Below are 19,637 nucleotides of genomic sequence, written 5' to 3'. Positions count from 1 at the left end.
CTGTGTGCTGTGCTCAGGAACATCCAGAACACAGCAAAATAAGAAAATACCTGCAGAGGGCAGAATCTCTGCATGAATAGAATCCTACTTTTTAACTAATAACTAGTAACTTTTACCTATTGTTTTTTTTTTTTTTTGTTCCTAATGTCCCTCTCTCCTGTCATCATTGTGTGTCCCCAGCTCTGGTTTGTGTGGTGCGGGTGGAGGGGACACCCTATCTCTGTCAGACAGATGAGGTTGGAGAAATCTGCGTGAGCTCAGGTAGCACGGGTGTAGCTTACTACGGGCTCCCAGGCATGACCAAGAACATCTTTGAGGTCAGTGTCTTATGTCTGGAACTGTTCAGGTGTGAGAAAATTAAGCTATTTAAATATCTATTTATGTGTAACTATTAACTTTGCATAACATACACAACCCTGTTTGCGTAATTGCTGCAGGATAAAATTTAATCTTTGACATGAAAAAGACTGAAGATGAGATGCATGAAGAGAATTCAGCTAATTGTTTATGAATACATTTTCAAAATAATGTTAGCTAAAACTCTGACATACTCAGTTTGTGCTTTCCCACCACTGTTTTACAGTCTTCGTCTTTCTTTAAGTGCAAACAGCCCACTCAATGATTTATTGCCAAAATAATCCCAAGTACTTCCATGCACCTCCCTTATGCAGAGTTATTTTAAGTTGAGGCAATGGAAAGTTTTGTCCTTCATCCATGGATGTGTTGTTTGTATTGTTGTGTCTATTTGCAGACCATCCCTGTAACATCATCGGGGATTCCTATCAGCGACAGACCATTCACCAGAACTTCACTGTTGGGCTTTGTGGGACCGGTGAGTTCCACCTCATTAATATGCAGTTTTTAACCTTACTTTATTTGACGTCTGTCTTACAGCACTAAGATAACCCTGTTTTAAACATGTGTTGTGATATGCTGTGAGTTTGGCACCGTATTCTACTTAAGGACATAATCTTCTTTTTAAGTAGACATAATTTGTCATAAATTATTAATCTGTGATATTCATCGTCTTATCTTTTTTAGATTTTCAATTTTACTCAACCTGCCTCTGTCCCAGGTAAAGGGTCAGTTCACTCAAAAAGATTAAGATAAGATAAACCTTTATCAAACCTCAGAGGGGAAATTCGGTTGTAACAGCAGTGCAATGACAGTAATAGAAAGTAAAAGAATAAATGATAAAAGAGGCATATGAAAAACGAAACTAAAATAAGAATAGAATCATAGATAATCGAAAACTATACAAGAATATATGGAGACAAAAATTGTATTGCAGCAAGTATATGTTAACAGTGTACACCAGAAATTCATTAAACAGTTAAATTAATTCTACATAAAATTTCAAAAAAATGATTAAAAAAATACAATTAAATTTATTTAAAAAACACAAAGACTTACCTTAGAATTATTTAGCTACCAGAATACAGTAATTTCTGTTTTATTTTTTAAACATTTGAGATATACAGTATATCAAGCCTGTGTGACTTCTGCTGGGATCTCAGTAAGATTTTCCGATTTTCAGTAACATTTCAGCCAAAACAAATATTTGAATAAAATTCAACTGCAGGGTCTTTCTAGAAACAATATCCCGGTTATTCTGGATTATTCACAGACCTCTTTGTGGATGGTTTTCATAGGAACTATTTCGCCAGAGTGTACTATATGAAAACTGTCCGCTTAGATGTCTGTTTATGTTGAAACTGCCTTTAGTTGTTTGTCTAACACTGTCTGGTGTTCTTACACTTTAAAATCAACAAAGGAGAGATTCATATTTTGTACAACTGACCTGTCATAAGATCTGTCACAAGCTAAATTACAACAGGGCCAGATCACAGAGAGTGGAGCAAAAATTAGGGTTTATCATGAGTCGAAAATGGTGGCGGTTCTCATTCCCGAGCTAGAAGTTCATTTCCACTGTACCGTTACCTCACGTGCTAGTTGTATAGACGCACGCTGTACTACTTTAGATTGGGATAAATGTCAAAACTGACCCATCTAACAGTATGTGCTTTGTTTCCCACCAGGACAGCCTTGTGTTTGTTGTGGGGAAGATGGATGGCCTCATGGTGGTCAGTGGACGGAGACACAATGCTGATGACGTGGTTGCCACAGCACTGGCAGTGGAGCCCATGAAGTTTGTGTACAGGGGGAGGTAAAGAGGAAGCACACACATCTACACGTATCTCATATAGAGAGTCGGCCTAATCTGCACTGTTTTCTACCACTACTGACAGTCTTGCAAGACAGCAGCTACTGAGCAGTTTTATGGATGAGTAAAGCCCAGCTGCAACAGTGTTTTCTGTTTATATTGTGTGCTCCAGGATAGCAGTGTTTTCTGTGTCCGTGTTGCGTGACGAGAGGATCGTCGTTGTAGCAGAGCAGAGGCCAGACGCCTCTGAGGAGGACAGCTTCCAGTGGATGAGTCGCGTCCTTCAGGTGCTCATTGTGACCTGTCTTTTTCACATCTTGTCACTTAGGTACAGATAACTGAAGGACTGTACCCATGGGTTTGCATATTTTATTTTAGTAATTGCAAATCAGGTATACTTAGTTAATACTACTCCTGACTTTTAGGCTGATTTTCTTCCTACAAGGAAATCATCATCGGTTTTTATGTTGGTTCGATATGAAAAAACAACTTCAGATCATTCAAATTTCCTTGAGATTATGTTGTTGTGGATGTTAGAGGTTCATTGCATGCATTAAAAAGGTGCTAAAGGATGCTATCGCTATGCAGCATGAGGATACAAAATCAGTCAAGCCTTGTTGAATGCTTTGGAAAATTGTTATTAGAAAAGTGTAGTGGATTTGAAGTTAATGAGAGTGAAGATTACACAGCCACTGCTATGGTCTCTGAAAGTACCAGTCAAAGCTCAAAGCTCAAAGCTGACAAAATGACCATATTTTTGTCTTAATTTGGTTTATTTTCTAATCTGCCTATGCATATTAAACAGATTAGTATAAAAACAAGAATAACTGCAGATGAAAACATCCCCTAATGTATGGTGTTTACTAAAAAGAACAGAGAACTGCAGAAAAAATCAAAAACATCAAGCCCCTAGTTAGTTTTTATTGTAAAATTAAATCAACTTTCTCTGATTCACTTGACAGCTTTGCTGATGTCCAGTTAATCAGTTGAGGTATCAAGCTGACAGAACATTAGACAGCTCAAAGGCCTCTTGCTTATATTGCAATGTAAGATTTAAAACTACATCACAAAGCACTTTTATGATGATAAGAAATACTAATTCATCCAATTAAAAAGTGAGATTTGACTAGAATTAGGGCTGGGTATTGTTTAAAGAATGGTGATACCACTACCCTTGAAGTGATACTGACACCTATAGAGTACTGTTATTGTCCCTTTAAAGGGCCAGTGTGTAATATTTGGCATGGTTTATTGTCAATCTGAATCTGAATCTGAATATTCTACCCATTAATATGTTTATATAAGTGTATAATTGCTATAAAATAAAATTGGTTTGGTTTTCGTAGCCTTATAATTATGCTTATATATATATATATATATATATATATATATATATATATATATATATATATATATATATATATAGAGCAAGGGTCTTGCTTTAGAGAGGTCGCCATCTTGCACCTCCATGTATGTACGGCAGACCGAGCAGACAATCCAGCCAGCCAGAGAACACGTTTCGCGTGTATAAATAAACCAATGAAGACAGTGGAAGGAAGGAAGAAGGAGGAGGAAACAGCAGAGAGTGTTAGTAGTTCGTCGATAGAGAGTAGTGAAAAGTTTTTTTAGTTATACAGTTTGCGAATGGACCACACTTACCACGCAACAGGAGAGAATGAACCCGAACCGTCATCTGCGAGGAAAAGAAGACGCAACGTGTGATGCACTCTCTGTGGTGCTTTTCCTCCTGATGATATTTCTCCCCAACGATGGCAGCAGTAGCGCCGAGTCCCATTCTGTGCATTTAGCCTCTCTTCTCGCCCGCTCAGCATCAAACACATGGAGTTCCTCATCTGTATGCTCTGGCTCAAACGGGTATGGCTCTGGGTCTGTGTCCGCTACAAGAAACTCTTCAAAATCGCGTTCAAAGTTGTCCATTGCAGCTACTATAGTCCGGAGATATTGCCAGACTAAATAAACAGCTGAGCTCTGTTTACCAGCTACGCTGTCAGTCAGTGTGCGGGCTGGAGATTGAGCAGAGAGGGGAGGGGAGTCCCCACTCAGTATGGTAAACGAGTATGTGTGTAAAGTTATGAAGTGTGTGTGTTATGCTGGAAGAGTCAGAGTTTGGGACGGAGTCTTTTCACCCCCGGTAAATAAACTGGCCTTTTCCCCAAACGCTCCTCTGGTCTCCTGCTCGTGAGGGATTCATTATAATATCGTAACACGGTTTAGATTTCTAAATAAACATTCACCTCATCACTAGATAGACCTACTCCTGAAAAACTCATGCGCAAGGCTTTTTGTCCCTACGAGGCCACCGTCATTTACCCGATGGGAGGGGTGAGTGAGTGAGCCCTGCAATCTAGAATTTGACCACTGATGTCACTGTTTTCAACCCATTTTACACACTGGCCCTTTAAGTCCCAGCTGCAGCTGAAAATAAATATTACAACATTTTTGACATTATTTTCATGACATATGCACATAAAGGAGATTAATATAAAACAAGAATAAATGCAAATGAAAACTGGATGATTTACAGATTTGCTGATCTCCTTCTCTTCTCTGTTTTGGCATTACTGGTGGATTTCCAGGCCATAGACAGCATCCACCAGGTCGGGGTGTACTGCCTGGCTCTGGTGCCTGCCAACACGCTTCCTAAGGCGCCCCTGGGCGGCATCCATATATCTGAGACCAAACAGCGCTTCCTGGAGGGCGCATTGCACCCCTGCAATGTCCTCATGTGCCCTCACACATGTGTCACCAACCTGCCCAAGCCAAGACAAAAACAGCCAGGTAGACCACCACATGTTGCAGCATGGATCAGGTTTAGATACAAATGTAGCATGACGACTTGTCTATGTTGTTTTTTTATTTCTGTGTTTTTATTTATGTGGATATAAATGTTTACTGAATGTGGTTCTGCTGGACAGAGGTTGGTCCTGCTTCCATGATAGTGGGCAACCTGGTGGCAGGAAAGAGGATAGCACAGGCCTGTGGGAGAGACGTGGCCCAGCTTGAGGACAATGACCAGGCACGTAAGGTAGATAGTCTTCCTCATTTCACCCACTCATCACCTCCGCACATACGCCGCAGACACAGGTAAGGATCCATACTGGTGGGAGTGGAATCTGAAACACATGCAGCTGATGAAAACTTCCTGCTGTCTGAGCTGTCTGAATGAACTCAGCTGTTGTGTAATTCAGATTGTACTTTCACCATGCATTGCTCCCATTTCTCTTTTCAGCTTCGCATACATATTCATACACACACATTAGTGATTCATGATCATCTCAGTTTGTGTCTGTCTTTACTGCGTGTTACTCTCATTTCTCTGTAGGTAAATGTTTCTGTCTCTATCCCCTTTAGTTCCTGTACATACAAGATGTGCTGCAATGGAGAGCTCAGGCCACTCCGGACCATCCTCTGTTCCTTGTTCTCAATGCCAAGGTACTGCCTTTCATCACGGCATATAGACTTTAGATTTGCCATGGCAATATGTATTGTGACATAGTTAATTTCCTGAAAATTAGGTTGAGAAACTGTGAATAGATAAAACACTTAGATAGTTACGTCTGTTCTGGTTGATTCAGTTAATTTATAAACTGACAAATGATGGCACATAAAGGCATTGATGCAAACTATGAATACAACAGGAGACATTAGAGTGAAATGCTACCTTGATAGAAATCTCTAGTGGTTGATTAATCATAAGGAAGACGACCATTTTCTTCAACTTAAAAATGATCTTGTTGTCTTAAGAAATCAGACTTTGGTTTCTCAAGAATTGACATGAATTAGCACTTCATCGCGAGAAAATGAGCTTTATCGGCGTAAAAAAAAAAATGCAAGTATGTCCTTTCTCGGCTACCGTATGAATGTTACATGTTCTTATCTTTTGCTCCTCAGGGCACAGTGGCGAGTACAGCCTCCTGTCTGCAGCTGCACAAGCGAGCAGAGCGGGTGGCTGCAGCACTGATGGGACGCCTCAACACTGGAGATCATGTAGCACTCGTCTACCCACCAGGTAAGGGATGCTCCTGTGCTACTTTCAGTTATTTTCTTGAGTGTAACTTTGTTTTCACTTTCCCTTTCTTCAGATTGTAAGTCTATCTATTAATCAAAAGCACAGAGCAGAAGAAACTCAATAAAGTTCTTAATATTATTGTAGAACTTATTCTTTAAATAACACTTTAAATATAAACATTTACGCTCAGGAATCGACCTGATTGCCACCTTCTACGGCTGCCTGTATGCTGGCTGTGTGCCAGTTACTGTCAGACCCCCGCACCCTCAGAACCTGGCGACCACCCTGCCCACCGTCAAGATGATTGTTGAGGTAACTAAAAAGGCTAATTGAATCCCTCTCTGCACAGTTATTGCAAACATTGAAGCTGGTGAAAGTATAGTTTAAGATACAACAAATGACATCAGCTCTGTTCTGTGCAGGGGTGCAATTTGTGTGAATGATTAAAGTCATGTAATATATATATGTAGTAATACTGTAGTATCTGTGGGTTAAAGGTCAGTAAGTCGGTGTGTATCCTGACCACTCAAGCAATAATGAAGCTGCTGAAATCCAAAGAGGCTGCTGCTGCTGTGGACATCAAGAGCTGGCCCATGGTGCTGGACACAGGTATGTTATACACACATACCCAGCACAGTTTTTGTTCTCATGTTTCCACCAAAGAATAGATTTTTAAGTACAGAAAATAAGACGGTCCAAGTTTGCTTTAAAAACACTTCCTCCTCTCCCTCTGCTCATCAACCAGATGATCTCCCCAGGAAGAAGAGTCCGCAGATGTACAAGCCTCCGACCCCAGAGATGTTAGCTTACTTGGACTTCAGCGTGTCCACAACAGGAATCTTAGCAGGGGTCAAAGTATGTTGAATGTTGGACTCACGTGAGCCATTTGGGTTCTTAAAAGGGTGTAGGGTGTCATGCTGGGATGCTACCCATCTGTCTTTGCTCCCATTAGCAGCTCAAAGCTCAAGCTCAAAGAGTTGTTTTTAAGCTGAATTTTGCTCCAAGATCCAGTGTTGATGCATCATTTGTGTCTCTGTGTCCTCTAGATGTCTCACGCTGCCACCAGTGCCTTGTGTCGCTCCATCAAATTGCAGTGTGAGCTCTACCCTTCGCGGCAGATCGCCATCTGTCTGGACCCCTACTGCGGCCTGGGCTTTGCCCTCTGGTGCCTGTGCAGGTAAACCAGCAGCTCTGGTCAAATGAATGACAGTGAAATCATCAGTGTTAAAGATATATTATGTAAGAATTGTCGTTACTGTTTGTAAACACAGCATTAAACTTGGATCCTCGTCCCTACACTGCAAGCTACTGTACTGTTGTAGGAATGTTACATTTGTTGTTATGGAAAAGCTGATACTTTAGTAAGGTAACTGAGCTAAATCACCAGCATCAACCTGTGTAACAGAAAACAGGCTCTTCATCTCCATCCTCTCCTTCGGCACTCGCCAGTGAAAGTGAAAGCCAACCCCAGATTCACTCTCGTTTTGGAACAAGCTTTGTCCACTTGGCGTTTTGCCTCGCCATATTTGTGTTTTTTGTGCTGTTGTGTCTGCAATATTTGTAGCTCCCTCTTGGATGTGTGCTTCTTACAGTCTGGCACCTTGTCCCAACCTCACCTGCATGTGGTTATTAGCTGGCGGCAACATGCCCAGGAGTGTCCCGAACACGGCAAAATAAGAGGAAAATAAGAAAATACAGGCAGAGGGCAGAGTCTCTGCAGATAAACACACCACCACACACTTCTAGTGGGTCATAGGTGATGACTGAGAGGGATTATTGTTGTATGAGTATATTTTTTAGGAAAATCCTGCATAGTATATCTTTAAAAAGCCTGTGATAGTGGCTAGAAAAGCCAGTGAGTTATTTTCTGTTAGAGCCTTTTTTCTCCATGTCGTCCCACTCAGCCTCTCTCATGTATCTCTTCTTTATTTCAGTGTGTACTCGGGCCACCAGTCGATCCTGGTCCCCCCCCTGGAGCTGGAGAGCAACGCTTCTCTGTGGCTTGCTGCAGTCAGCCAATACAAAGTGCGAGTCACCTTCTGCTCGTATTCAGTCATGGAGATGTGCACCAAGGGCCTGGGTTCGCAGACAGAAGCACTGCGGGTCAGTTTGTCTCTTCAGGTGTTGAGTGGCGTCACAGGGGATGCAACAAACTACAACATTTTCTTCCATGAAATTTAAGGGTTTTCTTCAATTACTCCTTTTCCCTGTGGTGCTGTTGCCACAGCGCCGCGATTATGGAGACAAAATCGGGGTCCTTGGGGGTGAAACACTTCACTCCTCTGTATCTGTGTGCTGATTACTGTCTGCAGCACTTGAGACTGGGATTTCTTACAAGTCATGTCCATGGTTTAATGAGTAGAATCTATCTAATAAAAATGTTCTATTCATATGAGAATGTAACCATTACATTTCTCTTGTCAGCTCCTAGTTTACATGCACCCACAGTCATCTTTGCAAATTGAGAAAAAAGGTTACATTATTAGCATAATTGCAGGGTATTTTCACACAATTTGCACGTCATTTTTTTACTGAACCAGCTCTTCTATTTTCCATCTCTAGCTGCGAAATGTGAACCTGTCTTGTGTGCGTACGTGCATGGTGGTAGCAGAGGAGAGGCCCCGCATTGCACTCACTCAGTCCTTCTCTAAGATCTTCAAGGACTTGGGGCTTTCACCACGCGCAGTCAGCACTACCTTCGGCTGCAGGGTGAATGTCGCGATTTGTTTGCAGGTAAGCAGCTGGTGAAGGATGAAAAAGGGACGAGGAGGAGGAGGAGGGTTCAATGTTTTAGGGGCGACACTGTTCATGAATCTATACATGTATTTAGATAAACATCCAAGAAATCTTTGAAAAGTGCAGGATTGGCAACACTTTCAAAGAGTGACTGTTGGTGATGTAATCCAAGTGGTTTGATAAAAAAAATGAAGCTTGAGGTGAAGGAAAATGTGTAAAGCTTCATATTTTATAGATGTAAGGTGGAACGATGGCAAAAACACCATGCACTGAGTTGCCTCTCAGTCTGACTGTTCATCCTTTTTTCTTTGATGTTCTGTTTTATTTTTTTTTTTCCTCTCTATCCCTGGTGATTGTTTGTGTGTGTGTGTGTGTGTGCATGTATATTTATGTATATAAATATATATATATATCTTTATTTATCTGTCCTGCCCTGTCCCGTCAGCCCAACAGGTTAGGGAAACTGGCTGAGCAGGTAACCTTAGGATAAGAGTTGCTGTTTGCTCATTGGGCTGCCGCTGGGTCTTTATGTGTGTGTATGTGTCTGTGTGTCTGTGTGTTCATGTGCGTGTTTGTTTACCTTTGCATGGTTTTAGAACACGCTTAACCTTTTCACTGATTTTTCTCTTGGTTTTCTTTTTTTCTGACCAGCTTCGGCTTTACTTTAGTGCCATTCATTTTAGACAAGTCGTAGCTGTACCGGCTGGCTTTCAACCATTGCTTTATGAAAAGTTACATGTGATGTGCTACTACATTAAACCATGAGCTAGCAGCATGAACTCTGCTGTGATTAGGGTAATTTTGGGAGTGCTGTGTCAAACTCTATGATCTTTGTTCCACTATGTGACACAAACATTTACATTGAATAAGAATCGTTAATGTATGATTCTTTTGTTTTGTTTTGTTTTTACTATTGGAAGGACAGTTTTAGTTCATTTTTCTTTCATTTACAACAATTTACCACACTCTTGTTTGGAAAGAAAGGTAGGGTGAAGTGTTGCGGCTACGTGGCCCTCCAAAGTGAGTTTTTTTAAGGCACACTCCAGATCGAGTGTTAGTAGAAATCATCAGCAATATGGCTACACAAGAAAAAAAGACACCCACAAATATCTTCTCTTCGTTAATAAAGATTGTAAAATCACGGTGACCAACTAAAACAAGTGTAACAAATGCTGATGTCTCAATAGCTAAATAGCTTGTTGGCGAAAGTTACATCGTCATTGCTGATTTATCCAAGACAGACATATTTCCATGTTGCATTCCTCCCCATTTGATGGCATATGACACCCAAAATTTAACTTAAGTCCAGCAGCAAAGTTGCTGCACTTGTTACCAGTCCTCTAATATCAGTGTGGACTGGCAGTGTAGGAGCACGGGTTGCTAACATTAGCCTACAAAGCACCTCTAGTGGCCTGGTGGTGAAGCACAGTTTGTTCTGTCTCATTAAATGACTTGTTTAATGAATTGATGACATAAAACTTAAGTTGTGAACGAATCACAAACGTCTTTTATCTCCATCAGATAGATGGCAAATGTCATTGTGATAATACCATCATGCCATCAGTCATGTCTGTTTAAGTAAACACCATCCATTACTACTGATGATGTATCATGGTCAGGGTCTTGAAGGGGTGTCCCAAATTTCAACCTCTGCCTCTTGTAACTCTGTTCTGAGGGGCAATGGGGTCAAAAATGAGGGGTAGGGGTAAAAATAAGAAATGGGATTAGGCCTTAGTTTTTTAAGTTAGTTGTAGTGGGTAGAATAAGTAATTATTTAGTTATTTATATGAAGGATATTCCGCTGTCTGCTGCCTTTTCTTTCACACCAGTAGCCATTTAGTAAGACAGGTACTTTTATTTGTTTTTGCCCCTTTAAATCCCAGATATTTTACTTTGGAATAAAACTGCTCATTAACAGACGTAGTTCAATGGTGTTCATCATGTCTTTAGTTTCTGATAATGACTTTAGTTGTTCTTTTATCTCAGACATGTTAGGATATTACATACCTTGACATGTTTCGGCGGAAACTTCCGCTCTCCTCAGAAGTGTCACTTGGTGGTGGTTGTGACAAGACGGTCACTCCTCCCTAATATCAGCAGATTGGCAGATCAGCTGATAAAGACGCGTCACCACCACCACCACCACCACCACCACCAAGTGACACTTCTTAGGAGGGCGGAAGTTTCCACCGAAACACGTCAAGGTCATCCTAACATGTTTGAGATAAAAGAACAACTAAAGTCATTGTCATTAACAGACATGTTTGACTCTTTAGTTGTGTTGGATGAGCCAAAATGTTGATCAGGTTTATAAAAACAAATGTGTTTGACAGTACTGATCAATGCACTTTTAATTAGGCTAATAATCAGACTGCTGGCTTTGATTTTTTTGCTGGATTGCGTCTCGATGATGTGCGTCCCGCTCTGTGTTTGGCTTTGACCATACAGTGACTCAGTGCTAGCTTGTGCTCTGGCTACACTGGCAAAGGAGTAATGGAAAACACAATGTGTTGTGACTAGTCTTACAGCAGTAATGATGACAAATCCCAAAGCAGAGGGAATCAATATCTGACAGTATCAGTACTTGAGGAATGGCTAAATTACAATCCAGTTGCATGGCAGAGCTGTAGATGTTTATCGGAACAAATGGTGCTCAGTTAGATATTTTCTGACATTTGAGTGCTTCTTTTGTTACAGAAAATAAATATTTAAAGGAAATAAACTAAAGTTCATTTGTAATTTCTTGCAGGCTTTGAATAACTGGCACTGTTGCTTTTTCTGACCATTTTACACTTGTATGAAAACAAACTGGCAGCATTAGAGCAGGTGACATTAACTGTGCAGGTACTCACAGTGTCTGTGGCTACATGGTTGAGTTTTGCCAAAGTCCTAACTATCCTGGCTGGTTGGCTTCTGGCTGCCCCCCTACCCCCTGCCGCTTTGTCAACAGTTGTATCATAAGCAGCTTTCACCTCCCTTCCACTCAGGTACCATACAGCAATAAAGGGGACTTATTATGCTTTTTCTTATATTCTGTCATATAGGGCTGCTTCCTGAAAGTTGAGGATTCAAATCATCAATCAGACACCCTTCAGTCGACCAAGATTCTTCAAGTCGAGCAGTTTTATTTATGAATTTTTTTTTTCCAGTCAGTGTGCGGTGTACTTCTGGGGATGTTTCAGTCCCCAGATTTAGCTGCAGAGTGAGCGCTCCTTTCTTTTGTGCTGCTCTCTGGTACAAGTAGCTGTGGACTCAGACCCAGGGTGAGTCTGAAAGGGAGGCAGCAACCCGGTCAGGTTTTTTTCAGCCTTCTGCTTAGAAGTGGTGAATTTACAGCTCACAGCAACTTAATACGATAGTCTCTGGCTTTTATTTGATGTAGCATAGGCAAAAAATGTTCTTGCTCATTTTCGATCTATTAGCATGGTTAGCCTGCATTAGCTCAGAGGGCTAACTTAGCTTGCTTGTAAATGAACGTCGCTGTCACCCTAAAAGTCCTGCAGACCTTGCTCAAACCTTTAAAACTGCCAAATCAGTTTCGACTGACATCTTTATGAGTCGGTTACAGCCCTACTGTCATATATATAATGTTACAGTGTCAGATTTTAATATCAAACATGGCCGAAGTTTCAAACAATGAGATAAATGTATGTAAACGTATTTCCTGTGAGCAAAAATCTCAGGTTTCAGATCTCTCTGGATGCACTTTTTTCCACATTTTTCCTACTTTTGAGACAAGCTGACGTCAGCTCGGATGGTCATCTGTTTCAGGCTACTGCAAGTGTTTACCTTGTGTACACTGCTACATGTAGCTACACGCTAACATCAGGGAAACCTGTAAACTTGATTGCTGATGTTAAATTCTCCCCAGTTTCAGACCATATTCTTGCTGGAACATGTCCAGTTGCCTTTAGAAGCTTTTATTAGTGATTGTACACTGTGCAGAGACACCGAGAGCACAGATGCGGAAGACTTGGAAACACTGACCAATGAGAGTAGACTGGGTTATTTTCGGGAGCAGGGTTTAAAGAGAGAGACACTAAACTGGAGTGTATCAGGCAGAGGGTGAATACAGATGTTCCATTACAGACAGTATTAGGAAATAAAGTGTTATGTGGACATGAAGCATGTCGACAAGTTCTAATAGAAACTCAAAATACAAGTATGAACCTGGAAATGAGCATAATAGGTCCCCTTTAATGTCAGGATTGTAATCAGAGTTACATTATCCACTCATGTTGCACTCTGCTTGTTTTTCTCCAGGGCACAGCCGGTCCAGACCCCACTACTGTTTATGTGGACATGAGAGCTCTACGACATGATAGGTGGGGGGCACCACTGCAGCTATGTAGATATAGCTAGCTAGATGTAATGCTAGTTAATAATTTTATCATACTTTTTTTTACATGTTAAGAAATAGAAGGAAAATTGAGATATGAATTTGCTCATTTTGTTCCTTTGTTTCGTCAGGGTACGCCTGGTGGAGAGAGGGTCGCCCCACAGTTTGCCACTGATGGAGTCTGGGAAGGTATGACATCATGCAAACATGCACACTAAAGACTACGGACATCTGTGACTTTACACTGGAATGAGGGTTGCTCTTCTCTAAAGCTCTGAGATATGACTGTCTGCTGTTCCAGATCCTTCCAGGAGTGAAGGTGATCATTGCCAACACGGAGACTAAAGGACCCCTGGGAGACTCCCATCTAGGAGAGGTAAGTCACAACGGCAGCAGGGTATTTCAGAGCAGACTTGTTTCCCTATCACCTGTTCCATTTGGTTATTACCCACAATTTATCAGGTAACAGTCGGCTTTCTGCAGTAAACTGATCTGTTACATATCATATAAACAAGAGAATATAAACAGCTGAATTTTTCCAGAAGAAAGTCACTTTATTTGCCATGTAACACTTTTTTTAAATGAGTAATTTCTTACCTTTTTAATTGACCAAATGATAATGTTAAAAAAAATAGCACATACAAAGCAAAAACAAGCGGCACAAATACATATGAAGACCATAGAATGAGAATATCAAAAGACAATTCCATACAAATAAAACAAAATAGGAGTACAGTGTATAGAAAATACACTAATAAAAAACATATTCAGAGGTTTCAGGGGGAAAAGTTTCATAATTTTTCAAAAGCGTATTTTTTTTGTTTCATAAACAGCGATTTAAGCAGAGAATTCAGTTACAGGAGAAAAGGTGAAAACATAGGTAATGATATACAAAATTTATCATGTCATGGAATGTCACCATCACATTTTCCAGGCCTTGAAAAATCAAGCAATTAACAAAAATCATTGAATTTTGTTGTGTGTGTGTGAAGAAATTGTTACAGTAATCTTCCATGGATAAACTTTCACGCAGTGTAAGGTAACAGCAAATTAATTTTCCCTGTGTTCTGTCTCTCCTTTCATGCATGGCTGCTAGCTGAAATGATGTTTGAATAGAGTTTGAATCTGATGCATTTGAAAGTGGGGGATTAAAAATAATATTTTTGATCCTTGAAAAGTCATGGAAAAGTTCTGAAATTTTGTCCATGAAAATGTGTGTGAACCCTGTAGTAAAAAATGGACATAGAATAATGAAATTATTCAGATATTCAAGGCTTTGCCATTTATACACATAACCAGGTATCTAATGAGACGTTAACATGTACGCAGGTGCATGACGCAGGTGCATGACTAAGGAAGGAAAGAGTCATTCTATTTCAAACAAATTAATGATGACTAAAACTCAGACAAGTCAAATTAAGACAATATCCAGTGCAGAACGTTGAATTATTTGTAAAATTCAGAAACATTTGCATCGTAAGAAAAGCTCTCATTATAAAGCTTGACCTCCAACACACACACACACACACACACACACACACACACACACACACACACACACACACAGCTTCTAAAATGAGGTCGAGGGTAAGAGAAGAATCTGATTACAAAAACAGGTTTATGGACACGGAAGAATTTGACATCAAGTTTTCAAAGCAGAAATGAAACAACAGATCAATGACCAGTCAACATTTATTCTATTTTATGTAAATGTTGGATTATGACATAATGGATCCATAACTTTAATCAAAAGAGTGACGGAGATATGTGTGATCCTCTGTGTAAATGATCAGCAGCTACTCTCTCTACTCATTACTCTGTGTGTAAGGTGTGGGTGAGCAGTCCTCACAACGCCACAGGCTACTACACAGTTTATGGCGAGGAGGCGCTGCATGCTGACCACTTCAACACCAAGCTCAGCTTCGGCGACACTCAGACGGTCTGGGCGAGGACAGGCTACCTGGGCTTCCTGCGGCGCACCGAGCTGACGGACGCCAGTGGAGGTGAGAAACACTGGTGCTCGCTTTGACTCAGTATATTGCTGGACTCATATTTTGATTTTTGTCACTGCAGAAAACTAAAGATATTTTCTAATTCCTGCTTCTCTCTCTAACTCAGAGCGCCATGACGCCCTCTATGTGGTGGGCTCGCTTGATGAGACTCTGGAGCTGAGGGGAATGAGGTATCACCCAATTGACATCGAAACCTCTGTAATCCGCTCTCACAAGAGCATAGCTGAATGGTGAGAAATTTACATCAATTATAGATCACAACTTTATTGCTATGAAGTTTGAATAATTTATAATGTAGTCAGTTGTTTATCCATTTTACATTCAAAGCTGAGTAACATGAATTCTGAGTACTAACTTCTCTCCTTTTTTTCTACTTTCCCTTCTGCTCACCTCCATTTCTCCTCCTGCCATCTTTTCTTTTTCCCTCCCTTCCTCCTCCCTCCAGTGCCGTGTTCACTTGGACCAACCTCCTCGTGGTGGTTGTGGAGCTGGAGGGGTCAGAGCAGGAGGCCCTGGACCTGGTGGCCCTGGTCACCAATGTTGTCCTGGAGGAGCACTACCTCATCGTAGGAGTGGTGGTGGTGGTCGACCCCGGCGTCATCCCCATCAACTCCAGAGGGGAGAAGCAACGCATGCACCTCAGAGACGGATTCCTGGCCGACCAGCTGGACCCCATATATGTGGCTTACAACATGTGAGGGCCCTGCTGCAGGAGGGTTGCCCCTCCACATGGCTTTTCACACAACAGGAGACAGCAGGACAGTAAACGTGGGGCTGGTAATTGTAGCAGGCCCGGGGTCAGTGTGGCTTGTGTTGAGAGAGAAAGCAAGCTCTTCTTTCAGCTCACAGAGGGGAAGTGTGACAGAAACGTGGATGCAAAACTTCACAGCAAAATCAAGAGAAATAAGAGTGACACAAACCTCATGTCTGTTTCTCCCTGTGATTTCTTGCCTCAACAAGTAATGTTTTAAAGAGCGTTTGGTTTTGTTGAAGAGTGTTTTGTATGTATGATGGAGCGTCTGACTCCTTAAACCCAGGGCACCCAATAGCAGTACAGCAGGTTGTTAAAGGAAGACTGCAGCTCCCTAAGGACCATTTGTGTAGTGATTACTCACCCCGTTGTTGTGAAGAAAACTTTGTTTTTCTTGCATGCCTCCAATAAGGTTGGGTCCCATTCACATTTCAACCAATATCGTTTCCTAACGGTACCTTTTGTGGTACTTAACTCTCTCTGTAATAACAAAAAAAGTAATTTTCGAATAAGCTGCCATGGCGATGGTGTAGACTTAAACACAATTCTGCTCCTCTGCTCTTTTCTTATCACACGTAGAGCTAATCTTCTGTCTGTCTGTCTGTCTGTCTGTCTGCTTGTTTATGTGTGTGTGTGTGTGTGTGTGTCTGCTGGTCTAGCAGTACTTAAATAATATAGAAAAGAAAATACACCAGACACTGAAACTGTTGTGGCAGATCAGCACTGCAGCGATACTTTTGGCTTGCTGGGAAGCTTCGCAGCACTTCCATGTCTTTTCTAAACCCAGCGTTCTCAGCCAGATGTGCTCTCAGGTACCAGCATTTGACATCAATGGATTTAATGGGAGTCGGTACTTGATAGTACCAACATAATTTGCCTGGTACCCTAAAAAGTACCATAACCCTCGCCCCCACGGTGAAAATAGAATTCAAAATAAGAGAAAGGTCTTGAAGAATTCAAGTCATAGAGAGCCGCATTTAACAACAGCAATACTATATTAAAACACTCACATAACTCGTGCAGTATAATCCAAGTCTCATTTATCCAGCCGTATGCACAGTGCTTCCCAAACACATGCATTCTTGCTAAAAATCTGGCTATTTTAAACTTTGATAAAAGTGAATCTTACCTATGCTCTCGTCAAAGCCAGAGTCCATTGACAAAAACAGTATTTTTACCTCACTGAACACAGGAGGGGCGGCACGGTGGTGTGGTGGTTAGCACTCTCGCCTCACAGCAAGAGGGTTGCCGGTTCGATCCCGGGCGTGGGAGCCCTTCTGTGTGGAGTTTGCATGTTCTCCCCGTGTCAGTGTGGGTTATTTCCGGGCACTCCGGCTTCCTCCCACAGTCCAAAGACATGCAGATTGGGGACTAGGTTAATTGATAACTCTAAATTGTCCGTAGGTGTGAATGTGAGCGTGAATGGTTGTCTGTCTCTATGTGTCAGCCCTGTGATAGTCTGGCGACCTGTCCAGGGTGAAGCGGTTAGAAGATGAATGAATGAATGAACACAGGAGCTGCTGGTATACCGCTGCCTCAATCAGCTAGTTTGTTTGACAGTAACACAAACAGACCAACAATTGAGGCAGAAGTAGATCAGCAGCTCCTGTGTTCAGCAAGGTAAAATTACTGTTTTTGTCAATGGAGTGTGGCTCTGGAGAGAGCATAGATAAGTTTCACGTTCAGTTCTCTGTCAGAAAGGGCTGTTTGTCTGGGAAGTACAGAGCAAATGACTGGAGAAATGAGACTTGGATTATACTACACGACTTGTGTGCGAGTTTGTGAACTGATGTTTTAATTAAGTTTTGCTGTTTTTGAAAGAATTTTCTGATTTTGTATTCTTCGTTCACCAGAGGCATGCAAGAAAAAGTTTTCTACACAATTTGAACGTGACTCGGGATGAGTAATTGATATACAAATGGTCATTTTGGGGGTGAAGTATTCCTTTAAAGGTATAATACTACACTGTGCCATTAACATAAGTTAATTTGTCAACCTCCACTATTGTGAATGTTAGTTGTTTTTGCCATCCACTTGTGCCATAGAACAGGACTGACGCCAACACCCTTAACCTGGTTCAAACGAGCTCTAACATGTTTTGTGTTCATAGAGCCTCCTGTGCCATTGCAGGTTGTATGCTTTTCATAGAAACAGTCTATCCAATATACGTTGTCATTACATTTATGGGGGAGCAGCTCTTCAGATTACAGCTGTGATCTGAAGTGAACCCTGATTTTTGTGTTCCAGCTCAGTTCAGATCATGTTATTGCATCAACAAAGAAGCACACAGCAGTGGTTAGTGTTATTTGTTGCTCATCACGGTAGTCCTTTAGTTTGTGGTGTCAGTAATGGAGCGCATAGAAATAATGTAGTTTGACTCAATCTCGTTCTTTTCTAAATCTAAAATGTGTAATATAGTAACTGCTTTATCTGAACAAAATGCAATATGTGTGATGTGGACGATGTTGCTTTGAATGACTGCAGACAGTAAGTGCCGATCATTCGAAGTCGTGAGATGGCGAGGAATATAATCGTTGCTTGCTATTAGCAATGTGCCAAATGAAATGAATTAAGCCTTAAGTGTTTTTTCAGACGCCTGTTCCTATCCCAGCTCCTGTTTGACTTAATTTTGTGAAGTTCATCAGCTGTTGGATAGGGAGGGAATATGCAGAGGAAGGTGATGTATGGTAACTCCTGCTCTTATTGCACCCAAAGTCTGTCATCTTTTTGGCTAAGATGAAAATACTTGATCGTAACGTCAGCCATTACAAACACACACTTACTCCATTAATATTTTTTAATAATGTCTGTCCCTGTTGTCAGTTGTGTTGAATGTGTGTTTTATAGCAAAAGACTGGAAGAATTTACAGTTGGTATGGGTCTGATGCAGATTGTCCTCGCCTCATTTTGAGTGCCATCAGGTTGAATGAGAGCTGACAAATGTGAGTTGCATGTACCGAATGACGGCAAGTGTCTAATATCCTCGTAACACCTTGACCTCCCACCTTATCACATTGACTTTGTAAAGATTCACTTCACTGTATGTTGCTTCTTTTCTTCTATGTGCACATCCCTTCGAAAACAGGCTGCAGCCTGCTGTAAGTATGTACAGGTTTTGTGTAAATTATTAATAGATGGAGGAGACGACGACATAACACAAAGACTGAATCTGGTATATATGTGAACTTCTCCCTCACAAACGACAAATTATTTGAAACGTACTCTCATGCGTGGACATTGGGAAGAGACATGAAAAGCCTTGTAAACATTTTTATAGTATGAAAGAACAGTGGGAACTGGCCACCTCCAGGATGAGACGAAGCACACTCCGAGCACAAGGAGAAGACAGTTAAGCTCTGGTGACTGCTGAGATGTCACATCCTCCAGAGAAATCTTTTGTTGTTAACATATGGAAAGATACATTTGTCTGATATATGGTTAGTTGTCATTATTTTCATAACATGATTTCTTAATGAATAAAAAAGTGCTTTTAACTTGAACTGTTTGTCATTACTGGCAGTTGTGCATTCAGGTGTCCTGTGCAGTAAGAATATATAAAGTAAATGCTACTATCTGAGGTCGCAGTGAACACATTTCAGTTCAGT

General features: G+C 41.1%; 1 protein-coding gene across 8 annotated transcripts in view; it reads left to right on the top strand.

Annotated features, from left to right (window-relative positions):
* The window catches only part of dip2a (disco-interacting protein 2 homolog A), a 110,040-nt gene extending 90,508 nt beyond the window's left edge, over nt 1-19,532 (top strand). For 2 of the 8 annotated variants that reach the window (XM_049593737.1, XM_049593732.1), the window contains 21 exons: nt 181-317; nt 752-832; nt 2,040-2,167; nt 2,337-2,451; nt 4,762-4,963; nt 5,101-5,210; nt 5,537-5,617; nt 6,077-6,194; nt 6,385-6,506; nt 6,692-6,803; nt 6,940-7,049; nt 7,241-7,371; nt 8,129-8,297; nt 8,757-8,927; nt 9,376-9,405; nt 13,194-13,255; nt 13,401-13,458; nt 13,571-13,645; nt 15,098-15,272; nt 15,388-15,511; nt 15,727-19,532. In XM_049593737.1, the coding sequence (XP_049449694.1) occupies nt 181-317; nt 752-832; nt 2,040-2,167; nt 2,337-2,451; nt 4,762-4,963; nt 5,101-5,210; nt 5,537-5,617; nt 6,077-6,194; nt 6,385-6,506; nt 6,692-6,803; nt 6,940-7,049; nt 7,241-7,371; nt 8,129-8,297; nt 8,757-8,927; nt 9,376-9,405; nt 13,194-13,255; nt 13,401-13,458; nt 13,571-13,645; nt 15,098-15,272; nt 15,388-15,511; nt 15,727-15,979 (2,564 nt within the window). In that variant the 3' untranslated portion in view covers nt 15,980-19,532. Of the gene's footprint in view, nt 1-180; nt 318-751; nt 833-2,039; nt 2,172-2,336; nt 2,452-4,761; nt 4,964-5,100; nt 5,211-5,536; nt 5,618-6,076; nt 6,195-6,384; nt 6,507-6,691; nt 6,804-6,939; nt 7,050-7,240; nt 7,372-8,128; nt 8,298-8,756; nt 8,928-9,375; nt 9,406-13,193; nt 13,256-13,400; nt 13,459-13,570; nt 13,646-15,097; nt 15,273-15,387; nt 15,512-15,726 lie in introns of those variants that run through there. The other 6 variants (XM_049593739.1, XM_049593736.1, XM_049593738.1 and 3 more) reach the window with 4 other exon arrangements.
* Nucleotides 19,533-19,637: the final 105 nt, after the last annotated feature.

This window comes from Epinephelus fuscoguttatus, linkage group LG13, assembly GCF_011397635.1.
Source record: "Epinephelus fuscoguttatus linkage group LG13, E.fuscoguttatus.final_Chr_v1".
Taxonomy (NCBI): domain Eukaryota; kingdom Metazoa; phylum Chordata; class Actinopteri; order Perciformes; family Serranidae; genus Epinephelus; species Epinephelus fuscoguttatus.
Note: the sequence above shows the minus strand (reverse complement) of the source record. Positions and strands in the feature narration are given on the sequence as shown.